Raw genomic sequence first — 22,096 nt, 5'->3', positions numbered from 1 at the left:
AGATGGGGAAATGGCCGTGTGTGTAGGCGGGAGGCGATGAGTGCCAGGGATACAGAGGAGCGCGCAGCTGCAATTTAGCCTATGGACAGGATTAATGCCTATTTAATACTGCACTGGTGTGGGGGGGCAGCTGTGGGGCAGGCTCTGGTTACTCCAAGGGGAGCAGCGAGGCCTGCCCACAGGGTGGCCCAGCAGTTCTGGGGTGCCCTGTCCGGCTCCATGGGCTGGTGGTGCTGCCCCAGCCAGGGGGCAGCAGTCAAGGGGCTGCCCACAATCGCGAGGGCAGGGTGAGCCCCTCGGAGTGATTTCTGGGAACTGCCAGCAAAAGTGGTGATGTGCCTGGAGGGCCACGGCAAGGAAGAAGTAGCATGGGCCGGCCTGTGGGGCCATCTGGTTTGTACTGTCTGCTGGCATAGCCAGATGCATGGACATGGCTGAAAAACAGCTAAAGGAGACCAGATAATTTGGTAAAAAAAGAAATAGTATAGGGTAGTCCAAAGGAATGTTATTAGGAAAAAACCACACTGAATAGAGTTAATTGGGTACTGGGACATTTCCTAATGGGACTGTTTATTAGATTGGACTATCATGCCCTAAAAGGCACATCAGAATCTAAAACTAGAAGAAAAATGACCCTGCAGGACCCTTTCCTCTGTACCATGCACTCCAACAGCCTTTGTCAACCTCTGATTGTCACATCGCTTGAGAACACATACTCCATCAAAGCGGGGGAGAAAGTGGTGTTATCTAACAGCTGTCCTCAGCCTTGCTGTCTGAATGTGGTCCCCATGATGAGCAACAGTACTTGTAGTTTTAGAGACTTTGCAAACATTAGTGTTTCACATAATACTGGTGACCAACAAGCAACAGGTAGCAACAAGGCGTGACAAGCGACAGCTGCCTTCCCATATCAGCCTGTTTATGAATACCAGTACTACTACCAGTTTCTACTCTCATTCTCCGCTGTTCAGTCCTCTTGACCTTTGAAGGAGGCCCATATCGATGCTGTAGCACTTGAACAGCAGATAATGGGTTCTTACCAGAGGTCTCCTCAGGACCCCTCCCTCCATTGACCCATGGGTCTCTGTGGGCTACAACTCAGAGGTCTCCTGAATTGTTTTCTTTTCTGTTAGTAACAAGTCTTGGAGGAAATCTTACTGTGGCCCTGAAAGCTGCCTTTTTTTCAGGAACAGGAACGGAACAAGGATGTTGACACTCCGCCAAAGTGGATTATTTTTTTGTAAATGAGGCAGAATTTGCCAGCATTTGTGTTTAGGATGTAAATTATTTTTGAGAGCTTTCCAGGTCTCCCACAGATTCAGAATGGGAAGAGAAAAGACTCCTTTTGATCAACAGATGATTGAACTGTTGGTCTGGGGAGTCAGCCTAACTTCTGCTAGAAGGGCTGGAGATACAAGAGAACAGATCTGATTGGATCGCAAAGGTACTTCGTGCAGAGAGGGGCGGTAGCAAATCTGAGAACGTTCTTTTGGAGGCGCCTCTTTAGCCTCTGGACCACCTGCTTTGCTGGCCAAACCTACTTCCTTGGCACCAGTGTTCAGAGAGTTCAGGCTGTACCACTGCAAACAGAAAAGTGCGTTTAGTATTCTGTGCACAGTACCTCTTTGCACCAGTTCTTTGGCTTTCCTTTGTTAAAGGCATCAGAAACTCAAAAGCCCTTTGGGACAAAAGGGAAACTTTGTTTAAGGTGGTCCAAGTCCCCTGTCAAATCATCTGAAGATTTTTAGTAGCTTTGTCTCAGGTTGTTTTTGAGGCAGGAGCCAGTGGCAGTACAAGGTCCTGTCTTGCTGTGGGAAGGAGCATTATTATCATGTGCACCGCAGCAGATCCTGCTGTACTCGCTGAATCCTAATGTGGTTGCTGGGCACAGTCATTAATCCTTTCCTTTTACAGAGGGAACTAAGCAAGCCACAGAGGAGGATGAAACACTTTTGAGGAACTCTTCTGAGCAGGATTTCTGTTTCCTTGGGTCATGCTTAATTAAGGGTAACCAAGGGTAAATGAACAAAGGGTATTTCATTTGAGCAACACTTTCTTAAGAAGAAAGAGGAGTAATTGACCTGCAGTTTTCACGTTTCTCCATAGACCAGATGCAGCAGGACTGATTTCCAGACACTAAGATCAATGGGAACCACAGATGCTTGGTACTTCACCAAATCAGGTCACTGTCACCATCTTTTCCCAAAGGAAGGAAGGGCCCTGAAGCAAGTGTTAAAACCCACCATTTCAGTAGGAAACATTCATCCTGTGTTACTGATTAAAAGTTTAGGGTTCCTCTTTGGAAACAGATGGAAGGAGAAGGGCTTTCTGTTGGACTAAAGAGGTAAAAAGAAGTGAGAGAGTTGCTGTGGAGGTCTTTTGGGTCATTTGTCTTTTTACTTATCCTCATTAACTGTGGTGTGCAACCTATCAGAGTCCCCTGGTTCGGTGATTGCAATTTCTGGCTTACAGATACAGCCTCATCCCCCAGCAAAGCAACAGAAGGCTTACCAGGGAACGTAGCCATGTGCAAGACTCCATTCAGAAAGATGTAGTCAGGAAAACAGAAACGGAGAAATTAGCTCTGTTTGGAGTATAATGATTTAACTGTGCATTTTGCTAGCACTTGCATTTACAGATCACAGAAGGCTCTACAAAAATCACTAAACAACTTTCCTTCTTCCACAGAGGAAAATACCTTTAGCCATATTTTATAGCTGGGGGAAAGGGAGAGGTTACCGAAGGTGAGAGAACTCTCTGGGCTAAAAATATTCAGCATCCAAGATGAGGAATTAGGACAACTATCCCTGAACAGCTGCCTAGGGACAGCTGCAGGATAGCCATGAAAAGATATTGCTTCCCTAGTGTGTGACCTTGTCTGCTGTTTGTTCATGTCATTGTCCTCTGATGGTTTTCTCAGACTGGGCACAAATGACTGGAGTACCTAATCTTATTCTGTTGGTGCTGGGCACTGAAGTACATTTCATAGTATGGTGAAAAGCTGAGAGTAACACAGGCAGAGTGGGACAGGAGGAGAGGAAGGATAGGAATGAACCTGAGAGAAGGGATGAGGGTTGTACATTATATATGTGTTACATTGAGTCATTGGTAGAGGAGCTGTGATGGTTATATGTCTCCATTGGCATGGTGGCATTAACATGTAAGGATGATGTGGTAGATCCTGAGGACAAACAGATGTCTCCTCTAGGAATACATCAGCTGTTTTTCCTCCAAGAGTCTCCTTGTGAAGGAGTTGAAACTATGATGTTGGGTTCAACAGCTCCTCCTCTCATTGGTTCGCTCACTTGAGGTAATTCAAGTGTTCATTGTACCTTTGGCACTTTCCCACCAGCTTCCTCAGCTTCAGTGATTACACAGGTCAACATGAGATCCATCAAAACTGTTCTGAGCTGGAGTGTCAGCCAGGTGGGTGGGTGGGCTAATCAAGAGTGGGCAAAAGCTATAAGAAATGGTTTCATGGGACTGTGTTGCAAACCAGGGAGAAGCAATCCGCTAAAACTTTTCTAGGGGTGCTCTTAGCCTAGACAATACTTGGGAGTCATAACTCTTTATAGCCATTGCGTGGCTGTCCCATTATTTTATATACTGCCTTGTAAGAAAGTGTGTATCTTCCTAAGCCACCTTGTCGTCTCATTCTGGTGTTGTTTCTACATGTATTTTCTGCAAATGCCTCTTGAAGGTCCCTCACACAGATTTTTTTTCTTCTTTTGCTCCCCAGGGTGTGGGCAGGTTCTTCGGGCTTCTAGAGGTCAGATTTTGCTGGAGGGTTACCCACTGAACGCACGATGTGAATGGACTATTCATGTTCAAGCTGGGTTTAACATTGAATTAAGGTAGGTCATACTGACTTTTAGCCAGCACTGGTTTCAGGTGGACATTGGGCCATGTGGATAACCAAGAGTCAATGAGGGTCAACAGCTGGGAGCCCTGGGACAGTGAAGGTACTGCCACCCCTTTGCATTTGGTACCTCAGCTCTTTCCCCTGGTCTAGCTTGTGATGGGCAGCCACTGCACCTATCATCAATGCTGTGCCTTCAATTCCCCTTTAGGACAGCTGGATGCTAAGGAGAGTTTCTCAGATATTGGGCACAATGTATCTCTCTAGAGATCTCTTCAAGACCTTGACACGAAAGCACCCAATGTTTTCTGAAGAGTGTGCCAGGCTGAACTAAGACATTCTTTGAAGAAAAGCTTAGGAACATTTTGATATGATGTCTCATGCCAGGAGAGAGTTGCCCATGGGACTTGCCTTGCATTTAGCTTACATTTTCCCTCTCTTATTTTTCTTTCACTCGTTTTACCAGCCCTGTCCTCTACCAGCCTCAGTTATTCCTCTTACCATTCCTATGTCTGGGGGATGTGATTGGTTCTCCTGCCAGTCATCGCTCTTCTGACATGCGTATGATTAGACCTGTTAACACGCCCCTGCTGACTCAAGCTCACAGTTCTTGATTGGGTATCCTGCCTAGTGCAGGAGAGCCCCTAGTTGGGGTAATTAATACTGTTTTCACGTGTGTGTAGCAGGGAGCTCACACATGCAGCAGGAAGCTTCTCAGGGGATTGTATTCAAAACCCACTAGCTAATATAATAAAAACAGTAGCTAAAGCCTTCACATCAATATTTCACCAGCTTTGAAATCCAGGCAAAAGAACTATGCTAGATACACAAACAGATTTCTTCCTGTATGTTTAAAGAGAGACTTAATATTTAATAATAAGAAGAGAAATCAATTGAATAGAAAAGAAGAGCTTGTGGCATTCCCTTAGTAATGCCCTTTTTTCAGACTTGCAAATGCAAGCCTATTGTGTAGTTATGAGCAGTTGTAATTATTGCCTGGATAGCGTTGGAGCCTCTTGACTCTGGAGAAATGTGTAGGAGACACAGGGGAGCAATGCTGTGAGGAGGAGTTTTGTGTTCTCATGACACAATTTTGCATTAGTCTCAGGAGGTATGAGCTGTACCTACCTTGTTTTTAAAAGATGTTGGCTAGGTGTATGATTTGCACAGCACAAGCTCAGGAAGGTGGTAACCTGGTATTTTTTACATTTCTGAACAAGGCTTTGTCAACTGTAAGGCTTAAAAAGTGCTTCAGGAGCTACAGGTATCACCCTGTCTTCATTTTTATGGGGGTGGGTGTGAGACCAGAAATGGATCCTGTGCATGCACATCACTAGTGAATGCACCCGTCTCTGGGTAAAGAGTTGACAGCCAGGTGGCACTAGGCACAAGGTACAAGAAAGGGAGGAAAGGCTATTTTAACAAAGGACACCAGATCGAACAGCAGTACTTGCTGTGGCTGCGCTAAGGAGACTGTCATCTGTTTTCAAGGCAGAGGAATGGGGAGTGCTGTAAAGTAAGCTAACATGTACTAACTCTTTGGAGAAATCAGACCTCCATTGTAGACCCTGAGGGCCACCCACATGCATGCTAGGAAGATGTTAGTGTCACGTGAGATCTGTAGAGTTCACTCCATTTACCTTTGCTGTTACCAGAAGATGCAAAACTTTAACATGAGGGGCATCCTGCAGAGAGTTCCTTTCTCTTTCTCCCCGTGTCCATCCTTCCTACTATCAAACAAACACCATACTAGGCATCTCCTTGTTCTGACATAACATTACATTCCAACTGTGAAAGTCTCCAAGAGGGAAGTGTGAGCTACCAACTTTCTATTGTCAGCAACTGCACTTATCTGAGCTGGGTAGCGTCAGAGAAGCCTAAAGCCCTGTGCCCAGCCTGAGCTGAGCTTGATGTCTGGGTGCATAAAGATATCAGCAGATGACATGGCAGTTCTAGGGAAAGATCAGGAACTGTCCTGAATGTCCACACTTAATCCTGCCACCCTGCGGGTCAGGAGGCATAGGAGGAATCCTCCAGGGCAAACACAGAACACGAGGACCTATATCTACCTCACATAAGGTAACCCTGGAGTGTGTTCTGAATCAGCTGAGGTTTTCAAGGTGGACCACATCAAACGTGGCCATTGAGGTACTTCAGCAGTTAGATACTGTGGAAAACTGGTACATTTAGCCTAAAGCTTCTCCTTTAGGCCATTCCTACACAGAAGGGCAGGTGCAAGTAAGCAGGCCACAAGAGTCTTCCTCCTGGATCTGCCATCCATGCTGAATCGTTGCCCTCACTGCATTTTCGTATAAACGCGCCGATTCCCTCTGTGGGTGCTAACTCCGCTTAGAGCTGTAATGCACAGCCAGCATTGTGCTGAATCAGCACAACTGCTAACAAAAGAACTGCTTTCTTCATTCTCTCTGTGCACAAATTCTGTTGGCTGCTGCTCTGATGGCCTGCGAGGGCAGGGATGGGGACAGTGTGATGCAGAAGGGGAACAAAGTGGCTTGTCTCTGCTTACATAGGGCAGGAAGAGTAAAACTCTCAGGAGCACCAATAAATCTTCCCTTGCTTCAAGCTGTGCCACACAGTCCTTTGGGGGTTGGCTAAGCAGAGTTGTTTTGATAAATGGTGCCCAGATTGTGGTGGTAGTTTGTTTTCTCTGCTTTTTTCCAGCCTTGTTTTTCTTTGGGTTGTGATGTATAGGCTCCCTCAGCCTGAGCCATGTCAGGGATGTCATATCACAGTAGAAGTAGCTCACAGCTTTCAATCATTTTCTTTAATGTCTCAGCAGAGATGCAGTTTTAAATATTTTCCTTTGGCTAGAAGTTTTCCTCAGAGGGGTTGGTGAATATATTCACACTGCAGACACTGATGAAATCAAGACAGTACTTTGCATTCCATTTTGTATCTGATGACCTGTAGCACTAAATTAGCATGCTTAGTTTCATAATATCCAAGAGAATTATGATATAGTTACAGTTTCACAGGTGAGGGAAATGAGGTTCATTACATTGCCTGTACTTGTGATTTAAACAGCAGCAGACCACGTGGTCTGTAAAGGGTCCCGTCAACTGGTCCATAGCCAAGAGGTTTTGCGAAGCTTTGGCAGGTTTCCTGACCTGCCAAGTCTGAGTCTTAATCATGGGATCCCATGTCATCAGTGCAGTGTATCTGCTTCTGTGCTAAGTTACATAAAAAGCAAATCAGAACCCCCTATGCCTTTCACGTCTTCCACCCTGTTTACATCATTTTTTAAAGCAGAGAAAGCAAACAATTAAAACCAGCATCCTGTGTATGGCTTTTCATTCTGTGTCTTCACTCTGTGTGAGTACCTCCTGATATTTGTTCAGGAACACACTGCTAGACAGAGTTTACCTTTACATCTATAAATAATACTGCTCCCATTACATGGTGGGCATCCCAGAAACTTTCCTTCTCTACTTACACACATACTTAATTTTAATCAGAAATATACCAGTTCAAAGAACTGGTAAATATTTTTAGGATTGAGTCAGGATAAACTGTAGCCTGATAAGTGTGACAAGGATGAATGGGTTAATTTGTATTGCTCTATAACTTCCATAAGGGTAGATCCCTGGGATATGATCCACCAGTGAAAGAATGTTTTGAAGATGTAGTGTATAACCTGATGCCTGTGAGGATGTCTCTGGCAAACCTGACAGAACTAGAATTCAACTCATGCATTTTATGCAAAGCTCTCTAATGCATATTACAAGCAGCTGTCATTTTTTTCTTATTCTACATTCCACCAGATGATTTAAAAAATAAGGGGCTCTGCTCCATTGGTGTAGCTTCCTACAACTGCTCATTCATTTCTCTGTATGTAGTGTACTCCTGATGCTCTAAAACCAACCATATGACCTGAACAAAGCTGACTGAATGAAGAGACCTCTTAAGTCAGCTCATGAGTTGTCAAAGAAAGGTCATTTCACATAACATGGGGGCCTCCTTAACATGCAGGCCTGAGTCCCACGAAGAGAAGAGCAGGAAATAGGCTCCAGTACTCTCTTGCCTCTTCAGACTGTGAGATCCAGCAGCAGATCCAAAATTTGTCTCACCCCTTTGGTGTGAAAATGCAGTCTTTGCAAATTACTAGGCCCACACTGGAATAGGCGATGTGGGAGATTTAGCCTAATCCTAAATACACGTCTGCAGCTCTAGGAGTTCTCAGGAAGATTGAGTACACAACAAGTTTGTGTAGTCAATATAAATATAAAATATTCTGCTGAACAGTTAGTAGCATGGCCTCTCCCAGGCCCAGATCTTCTCATCCTTATCTGCTGTACCAAGGCTGGGCCCAGCACCTCTGGCCATTGCTCAAGAGGCACTTGGTGTTTCTCACTCTGTTTCTCATTCATGTTCTGGTGGGATGCTTTGGCTCTCTGCCCACTGAATTAAAACAGCAGCATACAACATTGCTGTTAACAAACAAGAGCCTCGCGCAGTAGCTGGATCAAAGATAGGAAAGACAGACATTGTGGGAAAAGGCTTTAAGTATTTCACTTCTGCACTAACTTCTACCCTCTACCACTAACTTCTACCCTCAAAAGAAGAGCAAGTGCCAGACACTGGGGATTTACTGCCATTTTGCTTTCTAATGCAAAACGTGCTGTAGTTGTTTCAGATTCCCTTTCTCTGCCTATTTCTGCTTCTGTTACATCCCCAAGCTTTCCTTGTACCCCTAATTGCTGACTTCTGAACATCACAATGCAAATAGCTTTTGAGCCTTGGTCTTTGATACTGTTACTTTCGGTACTTAGAACTTTATTTAGGGGAAATAGAACAATTTTTAGGCAACAGCCACGATAGAAATATGTCTCCTACAGTGTCTGACCCTAGATGAAAGTTCTAACATTGTAATGTGGTTAGGGACCTGATGCATGTGAACAGACCATATGACTTCAATTTAAACTTCACCGTTCTGCCACTTAAATATTCTCATGGAGCATCTGTGTAGAGTTGAGCTGGCTTCCAAGGATCATGATGCAGAAATTGAGATGAAGTGAGATTCATGTGATTAGGGACTTGTTGATTCATTGAGGGGGGAGGAGGCACTAACATAACTAAACATCCAAATAAATCAGTCAGCGTGCACAGGTGAGAGTATGCAGTCTGACTGTGTGTCCTTGTTCTCCAAGATTTTCCATGCTGAGCCTGGAGTTTGACTACATGTGCCAGTATGACTATGTGGAGGTCCGTGATGGGGACAATTTGGACAGCCAAATAATTAAGAAATTCTGTGGAAATGAGAGGCCGCCTCCCATCCGAAGCACTGGGTCTTCACTCCATGTCCTCTTCCAGTCTGATGGATCCAAGAATTTTGATGGATTTCATGCTGTCTTTGAAGAAATTACAGGTAAAATAATCCAAAAGTGGAAGATGCCACTCATTCTCATTAATTCAATTTCACTAATTTCTCTCCCTGTTTTGCTTCATTAAAAAATTTCATGCTGTGTTGCCAACAGCAACTTACACAAAGTCAGTGCAGGGAAGATTCAAAAGCCATCAGATGGCATGTGAATGTGAGGCTCTTCTAACAAAGACTGAATTCCTTCTACCTGCGTGAAGAACAAGCACATCAGCCAGCACAGAAAAGCTGCTGTTTTGTGAGACTTTTCTGTTTGAATCTGAGAACTAAGAGCACAGAAGGGTCGTGTATCTGCAATTGCAGAATTGCTCAATGCTGTGTGCAGGAGCAGAGTCACTGTCTCAATTAGCAAAAACCTGATGCAAAGCCTCATAATTAGTTCAGTGAAAATGCCTCGACATGATTCTTGTGTTGGGTCATGTATCATACTATTAGGGCTTAAAATAAAAGTGCGTACAAAGGACAGATTATTTTCTTTATGAAAAAAAAAAGAGGCATTCCCATTCTGTGATGGACTCAGTGTTATGAATGACAGAAGCAGGGCTCCAGAATTCCTGTTTTTGTTACTACTCAGTGCTTGAGTCCCTCACACTGCTTCCCATCGTTTCTTTCTGGCTGCAAAATAACATTGAAAATGTAGCTGGCTCCTCATTTTGCCATTGCATTTGAAGCAGCCTCTACGCTCTTCCTGGATCTTCCTTGTTTAGCTATGTAGGGAATTTTGGTCAAATCTATCCAGAGTACTCCTGGCACAGAAGGCTGATCAGAGTGTGCTGCTTTGCCATAGATAAACCCTGCAGGATCTATGACTCACCATAACTTGCCTTCCTCACACCCTGGTGACCCACATTTCATGAGGTCATCCAGGGTATATCTGGCTCAGGAAGTTTAGTTAGTTCATATAATCCTTATATAAATACACAAACCTACAGTGGATCAGCTGTTAACAATGGTCAGGGGTGTAATTAGCAATCTGAAATGTGCATACGGCTCGATGCAGTGCCTATGCCATTTCTTAGCCTGCTCTGTTCTTCAAATGTTACCTTTAGTACCTGCTAGTAACATAGTAGGAGCAGTTAGCTATTGATAGTTCGCCTGGGCTTACAGCAGGAGAGGTGATATAGAACAATGTGGTGTGGGCTATGTTGCATAAGGGCTGCCTACGCTCAGGGAACTAACATTTTCCATATGGTGCAAGCTGAATTGATTCCGTTTTCTCTGCCCAGCAGGGAACACTTGGTATTCAAATACTGTTGAGCACTTTATTTCCGCCCCATTTTTAGTGGTAATTATTCTGAGGCTGGGTGGTTGCAAGTGTGGTAATCCACACAGAGCACATTGCAAAGGGCTTCTCAGAGTTTGTGAGGAGGTCTTATTGTGCACTTTGTTATGAGGCTGTTCTGGCCTAATGCGTAGCTGCAGTGAAAAGGCTTTTAAAACACTCCCAGTGTCTTTTTATGTGAAGCATTAACCTGGACAGCAGGACAGTTTAGGGGAAGAATACGGTGTGCATGGGGCAGCGTAGAATTGAAAGCGGGGGCAGCACAGGTTCGAAAGCTCTGGCAGCACATCACAAACTGAAGCATTTCCCCTGAAATTTCCCTCTGTGCACAGCACTGTGGAAAAACCAAGGTTCCCAGAACAGATTGCACAGGGCTTGCTAGAGCAATTCCCTGTGCTGCAGGTGAGAGCAGCAGCAGCACTTGTGCTTACAGGATGTGGACCAGGCCATGGACGTGATCTGATGTCCCCAGCACCTTTGTGGTGTAATGGAGAGGACTAAAGAAGTGTCTTGTGCTGTCAGAACTGAATACCTTCCCTTTCTGTCTTCCCTTCTTCTGAACTCTGTGCTGGCTTGTAAGTCATAGCTTGCTGAAGCAGTGGCACTGACTGCACAGAGGTCACTCGTTCAACTGCCAGAAAGGTTTTGATTGATACAAAATAAGCTGCAAAGCCTATATCCCCTTTAGGAAAGGTCACTGTATGTGTAGTTATTAAAGGATGAAACCACACAACCTGCTGCGCTGCCTGGTCTGGAAGCAGGTGTTATGTCCCATCCCATGCCAAGTGTCAAATGGGAACCAGTAATTGGCATGAGTGACTAGAAGTCACTCAACAGACTTCAGATGAGAAGAATGGGGGGCCAGAGGAGGAGGCATCAGGGTCTCTTAGGGATTAGACATATGCTTGATCTAGTTAGATGAAAGCCTGTTACTGAATTTCAATAGTGCTTTACTGCATCTAGATATAAGGAAGAATTTTTTTATGCTGAGGGTGGTGAAACACTGGCCCAGGTTGCCCAGAGAGGTGGTGGATGCCCCATCCCTAGAAACATTCAAGGTCAGGTTGGACGGGTCTCTGAGCAACCTGATCTAGTTGAAGACGTCCCTGCCCATGGCAGGGGGGGTGGACTAGATGACCTTTAAAGGTCCCTTCCAACCCAAACTATTCTATGATTCTATGATTCTATGATTTACTTTCTGTACCCCCAAGTTAGTGATCTTTGACACAACATAGGGGCTTTAACCTTTTGCAGTACTGTCCCATGTTGTTTGACTGAAGCCAGGAAATAAAGACTCCTTTAAAAAGAAAAATATTTAGTGCTCTTGAGTATGAGGCATTTTCAAAGACAGTATCTGGCACTTACCCTTGTTCACTTGACATGCTTACTTTTACAGAATCATGAGACAAAGCTGGGGCAAGGACAAAGCTGAAAGTTCACTGGCTTCAAACCAGTGACTACAAAATATCAGTCTGTACAGGCTCTTCTGCTTCTCCTTCCCTTTCTCAGTGATATTTTACATTAGTTGGATACGATACAATTGCCACATATATATTCCTTTTAATGAATTAATTACTGTCCTTAGCCAGACCTTAGTCTTCAATGAGACCTGGAAGATATTCATTGCCCAGCCATGTATGAATTGCTTTTACATCACCACATGAAACCTCCAGAGAAATCCATATTTGGCATCTATATATTTCTTGTCTCTTGCCATTGAATATAAGAGACTCAAAGATTATGCTTCAAGCGAAGTCTTTGCAAGGAAAACTGCTGATTCTGTTATCTGTCATTCTGGACTCCAGCAGAGAGAATGCTTTAAATGTAATAGTACACAACCTCACCATAGGTTCCCCAGGGCTGGTTGCTCGTAGTTGCAAAACTCAACGGCTGGTACAAAGATGCATATTTCTGTTATAACCGAAGTAATCAGTATATTTAGCATGGAAAGACAAAGACGATCTGTAAATGAATTAGAATGCAGACCTTTTATATCCATAAGTTATCAAACATGCTTGGATAATTCTTTAAGATGGCAAGGAATATGTTTTGTAGTCAATGTGAGCTGAAACTGAACTCAACTTCTGGTATGGATCCAGATGTGAACTTTGCTGCAGAGTCTTGTTTTGTTAAGATGGACTTGAAGCAGGGCATCAGATCCTGAATCCTCAGATGTTGGAGTTACTTGAAACTTAAACTGGATCTAAATCTTGATATTTTGGCTCTACTTTCTGTCTGTTAAAACCCACACTCAGTTTGGAAACTAATCTAAGGGGAAATTATTTCTTTGTATTTTTGAGAGTAAATTATGTTCTACTCACTCCCCTTAGAGCAGGCACCAAAAAAAGGGTATGTGCTATTGCACAGTGGAATTTGCTGATATTAAATGGTGCAATTACACATTCTGATATTAATTTATGTTAATATGTACAGTTTGATGTGCATCACTGCCAGATTTGTGGTGTGCAAGAGCTTCCCCGGCAGACTTAGGGTCATCATGACCATTCAGAGCTTCCTGAATCCAACACCAAAGAAGTGCTCCTCAGGGGCAAAGCAACTCCCAAAGTCTGGGATGACAAGATCCGAGACCCAAAAAACCCACCAGAACCATGGATCCCAGAACTTATCCCTAAACTCTGGGATGAATGGCAGGAGAAATGTAGGTTGATATTAAACTTCTTTAATTTAGGCTAAGCTCTAAACACTGTTGGAGCTTGCTGTAAATTATTTTTCTTCCACAAACCTTTCTCACCACTTGACTACAGTTAAAGGAAAATGGTAAGAGTAAGGTGATGAAGGCTGGGAAAATAACTGCCCATCCCTATAAGATCCCTTCTCCAGTAACTAAGAAAGAAGAGCAGAAGGCTTTTTGACATGCATTAGGCCCTTTACTGTGTCTTCCTAACTTTTAACCAGAATATGTAATTTACCCCAAGACACAACCATCATAAGGAAAAATAGATAGGACCCCCATCCTATGAGAGACCATGAATGTTCTTGCTTTTCTTTTATAGCTTGTTCTTCATCTCCATGTCTTCATGATGGAACGTGCATTCTAGACAAAAGCGGTACCTACAAATGTGCCTGTCTGGCTGGCTATACAGGGAATCGCTGTGAAAACTGTGAGTACAAGCACTGTGTGTACGACCATCCTCCAGGGATGCCACTGATGCAGGCCACTAATTGTTAGGAGTGTCATTAATATGTAGGTTAGGTCAGTCACAGTGCCAGAGAATGCACTGAGATTCTTGTGGCATTTTTTAAGACACATTGCTTGCAGTTTATGAAGACCTCCACTGAATAGTTCTGCAGCTTTATATCTATGTGTAAAAAGGTAAAACAGAATTGGAGCTGGGAAACACACAAGAAATCTTGTAATGGACTAGCCTTATCGGATAGAGATACACCTGCCTGCTATTTTCCACTGTGTGTGGATCAGCTGTTCTCTTCTAAAAGCACATATCCCAGCTGAGCCCTGTGCTCGATGCTTTAGCCAGAGTCAGTCCTAAGAAGTTTGTCTTCCCTCAGAGCCACCTGAAAGGTAGAGTTCTGGCACCACGAATGACAGAGACTTGGGATCAAAATAAATGAAAAAGGGTATATATGTTCTGTCCATATCTGTGTTGGTGGTCCTCACTGTACATATAGTCATACAACTGGTTTTGTCCTGCCAAGCGAATTGTAAAATAACTGGGTTCAAATGAGTTCAAATCAATTGTCTGTTCTAGTGATTTAATTCTTCATGCTTGAGCAAATGTCTTCATCTAACAGGGCTTGAAAGAGCAAGGAGGAGTAAGAATTGTGCAATATATGCTATGATAAAGGCTATATCGTCTCTACCAGCTGAAAGGAGCGTTGTACCATATTTAAAGTCACTGAGCTAGAGCTCCAGCTGACCCTGGAGGATTTCAGTGATACTAGTGAAATCCACTTGGGATCATATTTGGCTTACTGTGCCCTGCTGTGGCATTAGTCTGGCCGTAAGGCACACAATGCCTTGCCTGCTTCCAGAGTTTTAAATTCTATGTCAGAGCAGCCAATATACACCAAACCTCACTACTTCAAAATCTTTTCCCTACACGTGCCATTGTCAGGAGTGGATTTCTCTCCTGGAATTGCTTTTACTTCATTAGGAGGGTTAAATCATAATGACATTGTACCTCCTTACATGGATCATTTTGAGATAAAAGACCTTTCGATTTCTACAGATCCAGAAGTAGCTCATAAGACTTGACTTTTCTCCCAGCAGACCAGAGGAGAGGTAGTTTTACATTTTCTATAAGCCTGAAAAAGTTTTGGTTCTGAACAGCATGCCACATTCTGCAGACTGCATAGATTCCTGGTATGTTTTCTGTAGGGAAGGGGTTGCTGAAAATTGAGGGTTCCTGACGTCAGGGCTAATGTAGCTGGTTCTTCTGCTAACAGCCTCTTTCCTGTGAGTAGTTGTTTAGCAGGTCATTTAGGGACTGGACACTCCCGAGCTCTTTGCAACTGCTCAGTGAGATTAGTTCCATTCCTGTCTTCAGGAGAAAGTTAAAAAAAAAAAATTCCTGTCTGTTTCAGAACCAACCTAAATTTCAAATTAATTACATTTCCAGCAAACCTCAACCCTAGTTTTGGCAGGCTCTACACTACAGTCAAGGCAAGAAATGAAGCTCACATTCTTTTACTAGTTTTCTTTTGCAATTCCCGTGTAGAAACTTCACCCATGCAACACACACAGCAAACAACAGAGGAGGTAGTCAAAAAACAATAGGATGAGACTTCTGTCTTACTGTAAACAATGAAGGGTATAGGTAGTAACAGAATAAAAGGGAGGAGACACTTAAAAATACATACAGTAAAATTTTAACTTGACAGGAATCCTATAGTTTGATTTGTGAAAGAACAGTTTAGGTGGATAAAATACTGTTACTTTATGATGTTTGCGGCTGTATGCTTGCCGTTTGCTTATGCTAGGTAATATTTTTTCCAGCACCTATATTACTGCTTTCCATATCATAGATAAAGGTTGCCTTTTTTTCCTTGTATGTGAATAGCAAACCTCACAGTGGGAAAACATCACGGCAAAACTGTTTTCTCTGGCTTCAAAGAAGTTTTTTCTTAAGATATTTCCTTCAGTTTTGCCAAAATGTATCCTAAGTATTTTCCAATGTATGGGGGGAAAAAGGCAGAAAATCAGTTTGATTTGTTTTTTAAGAGCAAAAGGAGGAACTGGAAAAAATATCTGTGGCTGCAATTCTTTAAAAATTAGTCATGTAGTTTCCTGAACAGCATTGCAGTTTAAATGTTAAAGGGAGATCGTGTTATGCTCACAATCTTTCTGTCTGTTAGGTCTTGCAGCAACAGTGCTGTCTTGTGAAGTGGAGCCAAGGGAAATAAATTTATTTCTGCAGAAAACAATCATAAAATCGCCACTTTTGGAATATTGAATATGACTTCAGACACTATGAGGCTGATTCTTTCAGTCTGGTTTTCTTGGAGCAGGTCAGGTGCAATCCCATTAAAGTCAATGGATTTATGTTGATGAAAAATAGATATGAGAGAAGAAAATTAGAGCCCCTTAATGTTAAGTGCATGTAGAAGATTTGAGGTGGTGCAACAGAAGGTACCCAGAGCGATACAAGGGTTTTAAAGAAATCCAAGGGACATACTTCAGAGGAAGGGAGACTGTGTGATTATCTAATTGAGGAATAAGTTAAGGCCAAATTAAACAAATTCAGCAATAGGCATTTCATGACAGAATCAGAAATCTTCTAAGTCCCTCACCATCCCAATGCAGCTGTGTCTTTTTGTCTGTTACCAAGTTTAGTTTTAAAGATGTGGGAATCACTATTGGAATTATGGAAATCACCTTAATGAGATAAACCACAAGGAACCTATTTTTTCCTCTGTTAAACTAAATTTCATCTATTTAACAGGATGATCAATATCGGTCAAGCTGCTTTCCTGGGGTAATATTCAACCCTAATTGCTCTGTCAGTTACAATTTGCAATATTTATAAAATAATTAAAGGCACAGGTTGCTTATAACTTATAACTTAAAACTTACAACTCTCTTTTCTCTTCTAGTATGGCAGCCAGGAAATTGTCTTTTTGTTTACAATTTGAGGGGCTAATACCGTGATTTAAATGCTTCAACAGCATGAAGTGAAATGCAGGCATGTATCTTTCTAACAGCTGTTAGTATTTCAATCAGTCCTGTATCAGGGCAAGAAATATTTTATCTAAATAGGTCTGATTTCAATCCAGAGACTGTTTAAAAAAAAAAAAATCTATATGAAATTGTAAAACAAATGCTAACCAATAGAGTAGAGATCTTTCCTTCTTTCTTCTGCCCTAAAACACAATAAAGACAAGTCCTAGAGACCAGCAACAAATACCTTCTTACACATAAGCATGCTTTGTTATGATGATACAGTAAGTAGAGAAAACTAATTCCTATTTTAAATACTTGGGCTTCTTTCTGATCTTGAACTGAATTTGCGGTATACCTGCATACCCCTCCCAGTGACCACTTAGCCATGCTGACATGATTGAGGTCAAACTCAGGCTTTTCTGTCTGACCTCTGCGGATTTTAATGCAAATAATCCTTCAATCAGAGGCATTAAAAAAACCCCAAAACCAGATCATCTTGTTCTCTTAGCCTGCAACACCGTGAAACAGAGCAGCAACTTCCTCAAAAAATGCACATTAGGGAAAAAGTAACAAGCTGACTGGTGCTCTGCATGCTAAAAAGCATCCACTCGAGTATCAGACTGTCAATGATTCTGTACAGCATGACAACTACTTGTTCAACTCAAACTAAGAAAGGTCTTTTCCAAAGTCTTAGTGTTGAGTTTGCCTGCTGAAGATGCTGAAGAGGCAGTACTGCTGGTACCCCATGGCAAATGCTTTCCCCCTCTGCTTGTCCTCCTCCTAGGACGGGGTGTTCTGACTCAAGAGTCCTCCCAGGGCTTGCTGGCCCCAAAGCAAGAGACCTTGACCTCATCCTGCCCTGAAATTTCCTGTTACCTTTATTTCGAACAAAGCCAAGCGAACTAGAGTTCCTACGCAAATAAGAGGAACTCGTGCTGAATGGGGAATTCAGGGCTCAGATCCGATTTCCATTTTTATTCTGTTTCTCGCTCCTGTCTGCCAAGAAGAAGAGGTTTGTTCTGCATCCTAATGAAGGGTCTAATCCAACTGACTAAGCTGTATAAACTAATTCCTTGCTGTAGCCTTTGATGTTGCTAGGGCTGGCCGTACTATGTTCCAACAGGCCTCTGAATATAGCTTTCAGGCCCTTCTCCACTGCTGATATAATCCCCTTCCATCCTTCTTGGCCCCTTATAGCTGTGACTTGGGCTGGTTCTTAGGGATGCCCTCGCCCTTAACGGACTGACTGACTGATATTTAAGATAGGGAGAAAGCATTAACACTCCCCCACCCCCTGCCTTGTTCTGCTATGGGAGAAATGAGCCCAGCTGTCAGTGCTTGGTATAGGCTAGACAGAGTTTTAATCCCAGCAGAGTCTAGGATGAGGCACTGGGGAAAGGTTCTGGACATTAAACCTAGTTTTCTTATCTAACCATGGACATGTAATGCAGAATCTTCTAAGGGAATGCTTGGAGATTTTTCAAAATTTTGTCAGAAAGATTCTCAGTAATAGGTTTCAAGGAGTGCCATAATCAGTCTATATATACCGGTATATATTGTGCCATTTGCAGCCCACATGTGTTAGACCATGCCTACGCCGCATGATTACAGTGGAGAACGTCAGGTATAACCAAATGCCTCTCTGGCCTGGAAATCAGTCCTATTCCAGTTAGGGAAAATGTTCCAAAAAGAAATAGGACTCTTAATTTCCTTACTCCTAGCCCTGCCATTGGTTTTTCTGGTTGGTTGTTGCGTTTTGCTTATTTTTTCCAGTGGAAAATAGCTTATTACAGCTTTTTTAAAGGGACAGAGTTCTTCCCCACTTGTGTCAAGGTGGCTTTTTTGGTGGCTGTGTCAAAGAGATGAGATTAATGCCACTCTTTCTCCATCACATTTCTACTGTCCTCCCTATAGGCTTGCATGTATAGGGTGGGAAATAAGAACCCAACTCCTGCTGCTGCCAAAGCACATATATACCTGGAGCTATTAAGGAGTTAAGGCTAGTGGCCTTTTTTCACTATCACAATCCAAGGGTTCACTTGCCTTGAGACCCACACACTAGCAAAAACCTTTAACTGGAATGTGGCAGTTCTCAGGTTTTGCAGACCCATTAGGGGTTACAGGCTAAAGCTTAAACCAGCACCACCCTTTAGCCTGTCATACAGCAACCTTGTAGTGTGAACACAGGCAGGATGCTCTCAGAGGTGGCTTGTTCTCCAGAACCTTCCGAGGACTCCCTTTGAGAGGCAACATAGTATCGCCACTCGTGCCTTGAGCACTATTACTTGGTTGAACTGCTCTTTATGGGCAAGACTGTTCAGAAGGACAGTTAGTTCAGACAGGGTGAGATGATCCTGCAGTGAAGACATGGCCAGTGCAGTCATAGAGGAAGCTTCATTGGCTCATGTCTCTGCAAAGCCAGGTAAGATAATAGTACTGCAGTCCTCAGAGAGGTTTTTAAGTCACCTTCAGAGTTCAGTTCTGGTGGGATAGTGCCCTATTTTGTTCTCCTGAGCTGATCAGAACAACATTGTGATGCTGGCTAGACGTTTGCTAGGATGTTATCCTTGCTGCCCCATACTGCCCCACAGTATACTCCTTTCCAGGAGAATCATGTGTGTATGAGGCAAGATTTGTATTGTTTAGTGCCTAGTGCATGAATTTGAAGGCTTGGCTAGAAATGGAGGTAGACATTTCTGCTCCCAGTTTTCACTTCAGTATATTTCCTGGAGGTTTCTCCCTTGGTTAGAAGGATGCTGGAACTGTTCACACAGCAACTGCCAAACCACCAAACATTATGTCTGGTGCTTTAAGGTAACCTAACATCAATTTTGGGTTGTCTTAATTCACTGAGCGATAAACTAAAGCTCCAGTTACACAAACAGCCAAGATGCCCCTCAGGAGGACAGAAACACCTAAGAGAAAAATGAGGTGGATGGCTGAGGAAGGAAATTGCTACAAACATCTGAGGCAATCACTAAACAACTGCTGCTTGTGAACCAGCCTGCAGAAAACTGGTCCCTAGGACTGCTCTTTCCTTCAGCTCTGTCAATACAACTGTTGGATTGGGCAAGTCATGCAGTCTCTGGGAGGAGGTTGCTCATACCATTTAGCACTGTTTGATCTCATAATATTTTTACAGTGTTTTGAAACTCCAGTGAGTAAGTGTAGTGACAGCAAGGCTGAAAGAGACAGGACATCTGCTTTATTGACAACTCGTCTTGTCCCTTTGTTATTTTCTCAGTGTCTATTAACTAGCCAGTTTTTTAGTTTTTCAGAAAGTGAAACATCTGGTAAAACCCCATGGTATTCTGCCCAGAGCATAGCCCCTGGCATTGCTATCATCTAAATAAATCAGAAATTGCCTCTTTGTTAACATAATCCATCCAAGGATTAGGCCTGCCATAGGAAAAGAGGTGTATTTCTAAGCCACATTAAAAGGATTCATAGGGAATCTCCACTTGCGCCACCCCAAAACAATCCTGAGCTTTTTCCTCAGTCTGCTAACATGCTTTAGAGGTAAAACCATACACAGGATTCTCCCTGGTATGACTTGCTGTGTGGAAGGATGAATCGATGTTGCAGGAGGACAGGTTGGACCAAGCTACATTCCAGGTATTCTTGCCATGCTGGATGGGACAAAGATACTTTTCCCTGTCGTTTCACCACTGAATCACTTAGGAGACTAAGTCTTCCTGAAAGGTCTGCTCTAATGTATGGCATAAATCAGCTCTTCGGCACAGAATATCTGCATGCAGGCCAAAAAACCAGTCTGCATCACTGGCACACTTTAGGCTCACCCCCACCTTTTGCAAAGGTTGGAGATGACAGGGGGCTGGTATACAGTTATAAGTTGCTGATGGAGATGTTTTCTGCCTCCTAGCTGAGGGGGAGCAGATGTATCTTTTGGTTTCTTTGGAGCTAGAAGAAATGAGAGAAGGGCCAGGAGTAGACTATAGATTTGGGGTCTCTGCCTCTAACCACTCCTTGTCCTCTCTGAAGATTACTGATACACTGTTTGTAGCTTCTGGGGTGCAAGCATACAGACTGCACGTTCTTGCAGTGCTTTGGAGTAACCTTAAAACTACTTTGAAAGTTTGCTGGAATAACCAGTATGCTTAAATGCTGACAGTTTCGTTCTTTCCCCCCCCAAATTCATTCAAAGACTTCATTCCTCCTTTAGGATTTTACACTCTCTGAGGCAAGCTACCTTTGTTGTGCTCGTGGGCATGATTTCACTGTCTTGCACACTGTTTGCAGCTGATACAAAGCACTGCCAAGGCAGAATGGCCCCAGGCGGTAGGAATGATGACACAAACGACCAGGCAGTATCCCACTTGCTCTTTCTTATGGCTCCCATACTCCTCTTTGGTTTCTTCAAAAGCTCAGGAACTGCATTTCACAGCCAACCAAATTGCCCTGCTACTTCCTTAGTACTCTCCCGCTTTTTAGTTCCCTTCATTTTCTTTTTCCCTACACTCTCATCTCAATACTTGGTAATTTCCATCTCTTTTTCTTAAACAGGCAATGCCAGATCTTCCTTTCTGTCTGAAATCCAGCTCAGATCCCTGCAAAAGGCTGAATAAACTATTCTGTCAGCTATGCTAGGATGAATCTATATGATTAAATGGTGTTTTCCTGTTACAGCTAATGCACATTCACAAACATTGTTTCAAAGCAATATGCATTTAGAGTGTCTTTCTCATCCAGCATTGCCTGGGCTTGTACCTGTTTAGCTGGAAAGCTGACATCTCCAAAATGAAACACCTCAAGATTATTTACTCTCCTTTGTAATTTGGTATAATAATGAGCATATAAGCTTCTCTGTTGCCCTACAATCTTTCCCCTGAGCAGATAGTGCTCTCCTCTGCAGTGTGATATTGTGATGTTTTTCAAGGGACACATTGGGGAACTTATTCTAAATAATAGTTCTTGCCACTGATAAAGTGAATGTTGAGGATCGTTAGGATTTCACTCACTCCAGTATCCCATGCACAAACAGGTCCAGTTGTATAAGTAAATAGGCCGTCCAAGTACCGGAAAGGTTGTATCCAGAGACACAGCTTTCTAAGGGCTAAGAACAATGCTGATAAAGATCAAGTGGCTAATTGTAAGCAACAACCTCCAAATTGCCTCCGGATGAATAAATCACAGTGGGTGATCCAAGCATATTTTCACATGGATACTGTCTCATTCACAGAAGCAGGGAGCTGGAAAACATCAGGGGTGTGTTCCAATTGGCTGGAAGGGAATGAAAAGATTTGGATTTCAGTAGGGATTACGTCATAGTTTTGTGTAATTTTTCCTAGCTGGTGGAACCACTGCAAAAGCGAAGAGGCCCAGAGAACAGGACTGGAAATCTACTCTCTCTGGTACTTGGGGTTGGCTGATCAGCTGCTTTTGTTATGATTTCCTTTT

The 22,096-nt window shown here is 43.1% G+C and overlaps 1 protein-coding gene across 3 annotated transcripts in view; it reads left to right on the top strand.

The window, feature by feature from the left end:
- PAMR1 (peptidase domain containing associated with muscle regeneration 1) overlaps positions 1–22,096 on the top strand; it is a 46,342-nt gene that overhangs the window by 3,668 nt on the left and 20,578 nt on the right. For 2 of the 3 annotated variants that reach the window (XM_009273665.2, XM_009273666.2), the window contains exons 3-5: positions 3,740–3,854; positions 9,028–9,245; positions 13,554–13,661. In XM_009273665.2, the coding sequence (XP_009271940.1) occupies positions 3,740–3,854; positions 9,028–9,245; positions 13,554–13,661 (441 nt within the window). The remainder of the gene's footprint in view (positions 1–3,739; positions 3,855–9,027; positions 9,246–13,553; positions 13,662–22,096) is intronic. The other variant, XM_009273667.2, reaches the window with a different exon arrangement.

The sequence above is a fragment of the Aptenodytes forsteri genome, unplaced genomic scaffold (assembly GCF_000699145.1).
Source record: "Aptenodytes forsteri isolate BGI_AS27 unplaced genomic scaffold, ASM69914v1 Scaffold511, whole genome shotgun sequence".
NCBI lineage: Eukaryota > Metazoa > Chordata > Aves > Sphenisciformes > Spheniscidae > Aptenodytes > Aptenodytes forsteri.
The sequence above is the reverse complement of the archived record's forward strand: the minus strand, read 5'-3'. Positions and strand labels throughout refer to the sequence as shown.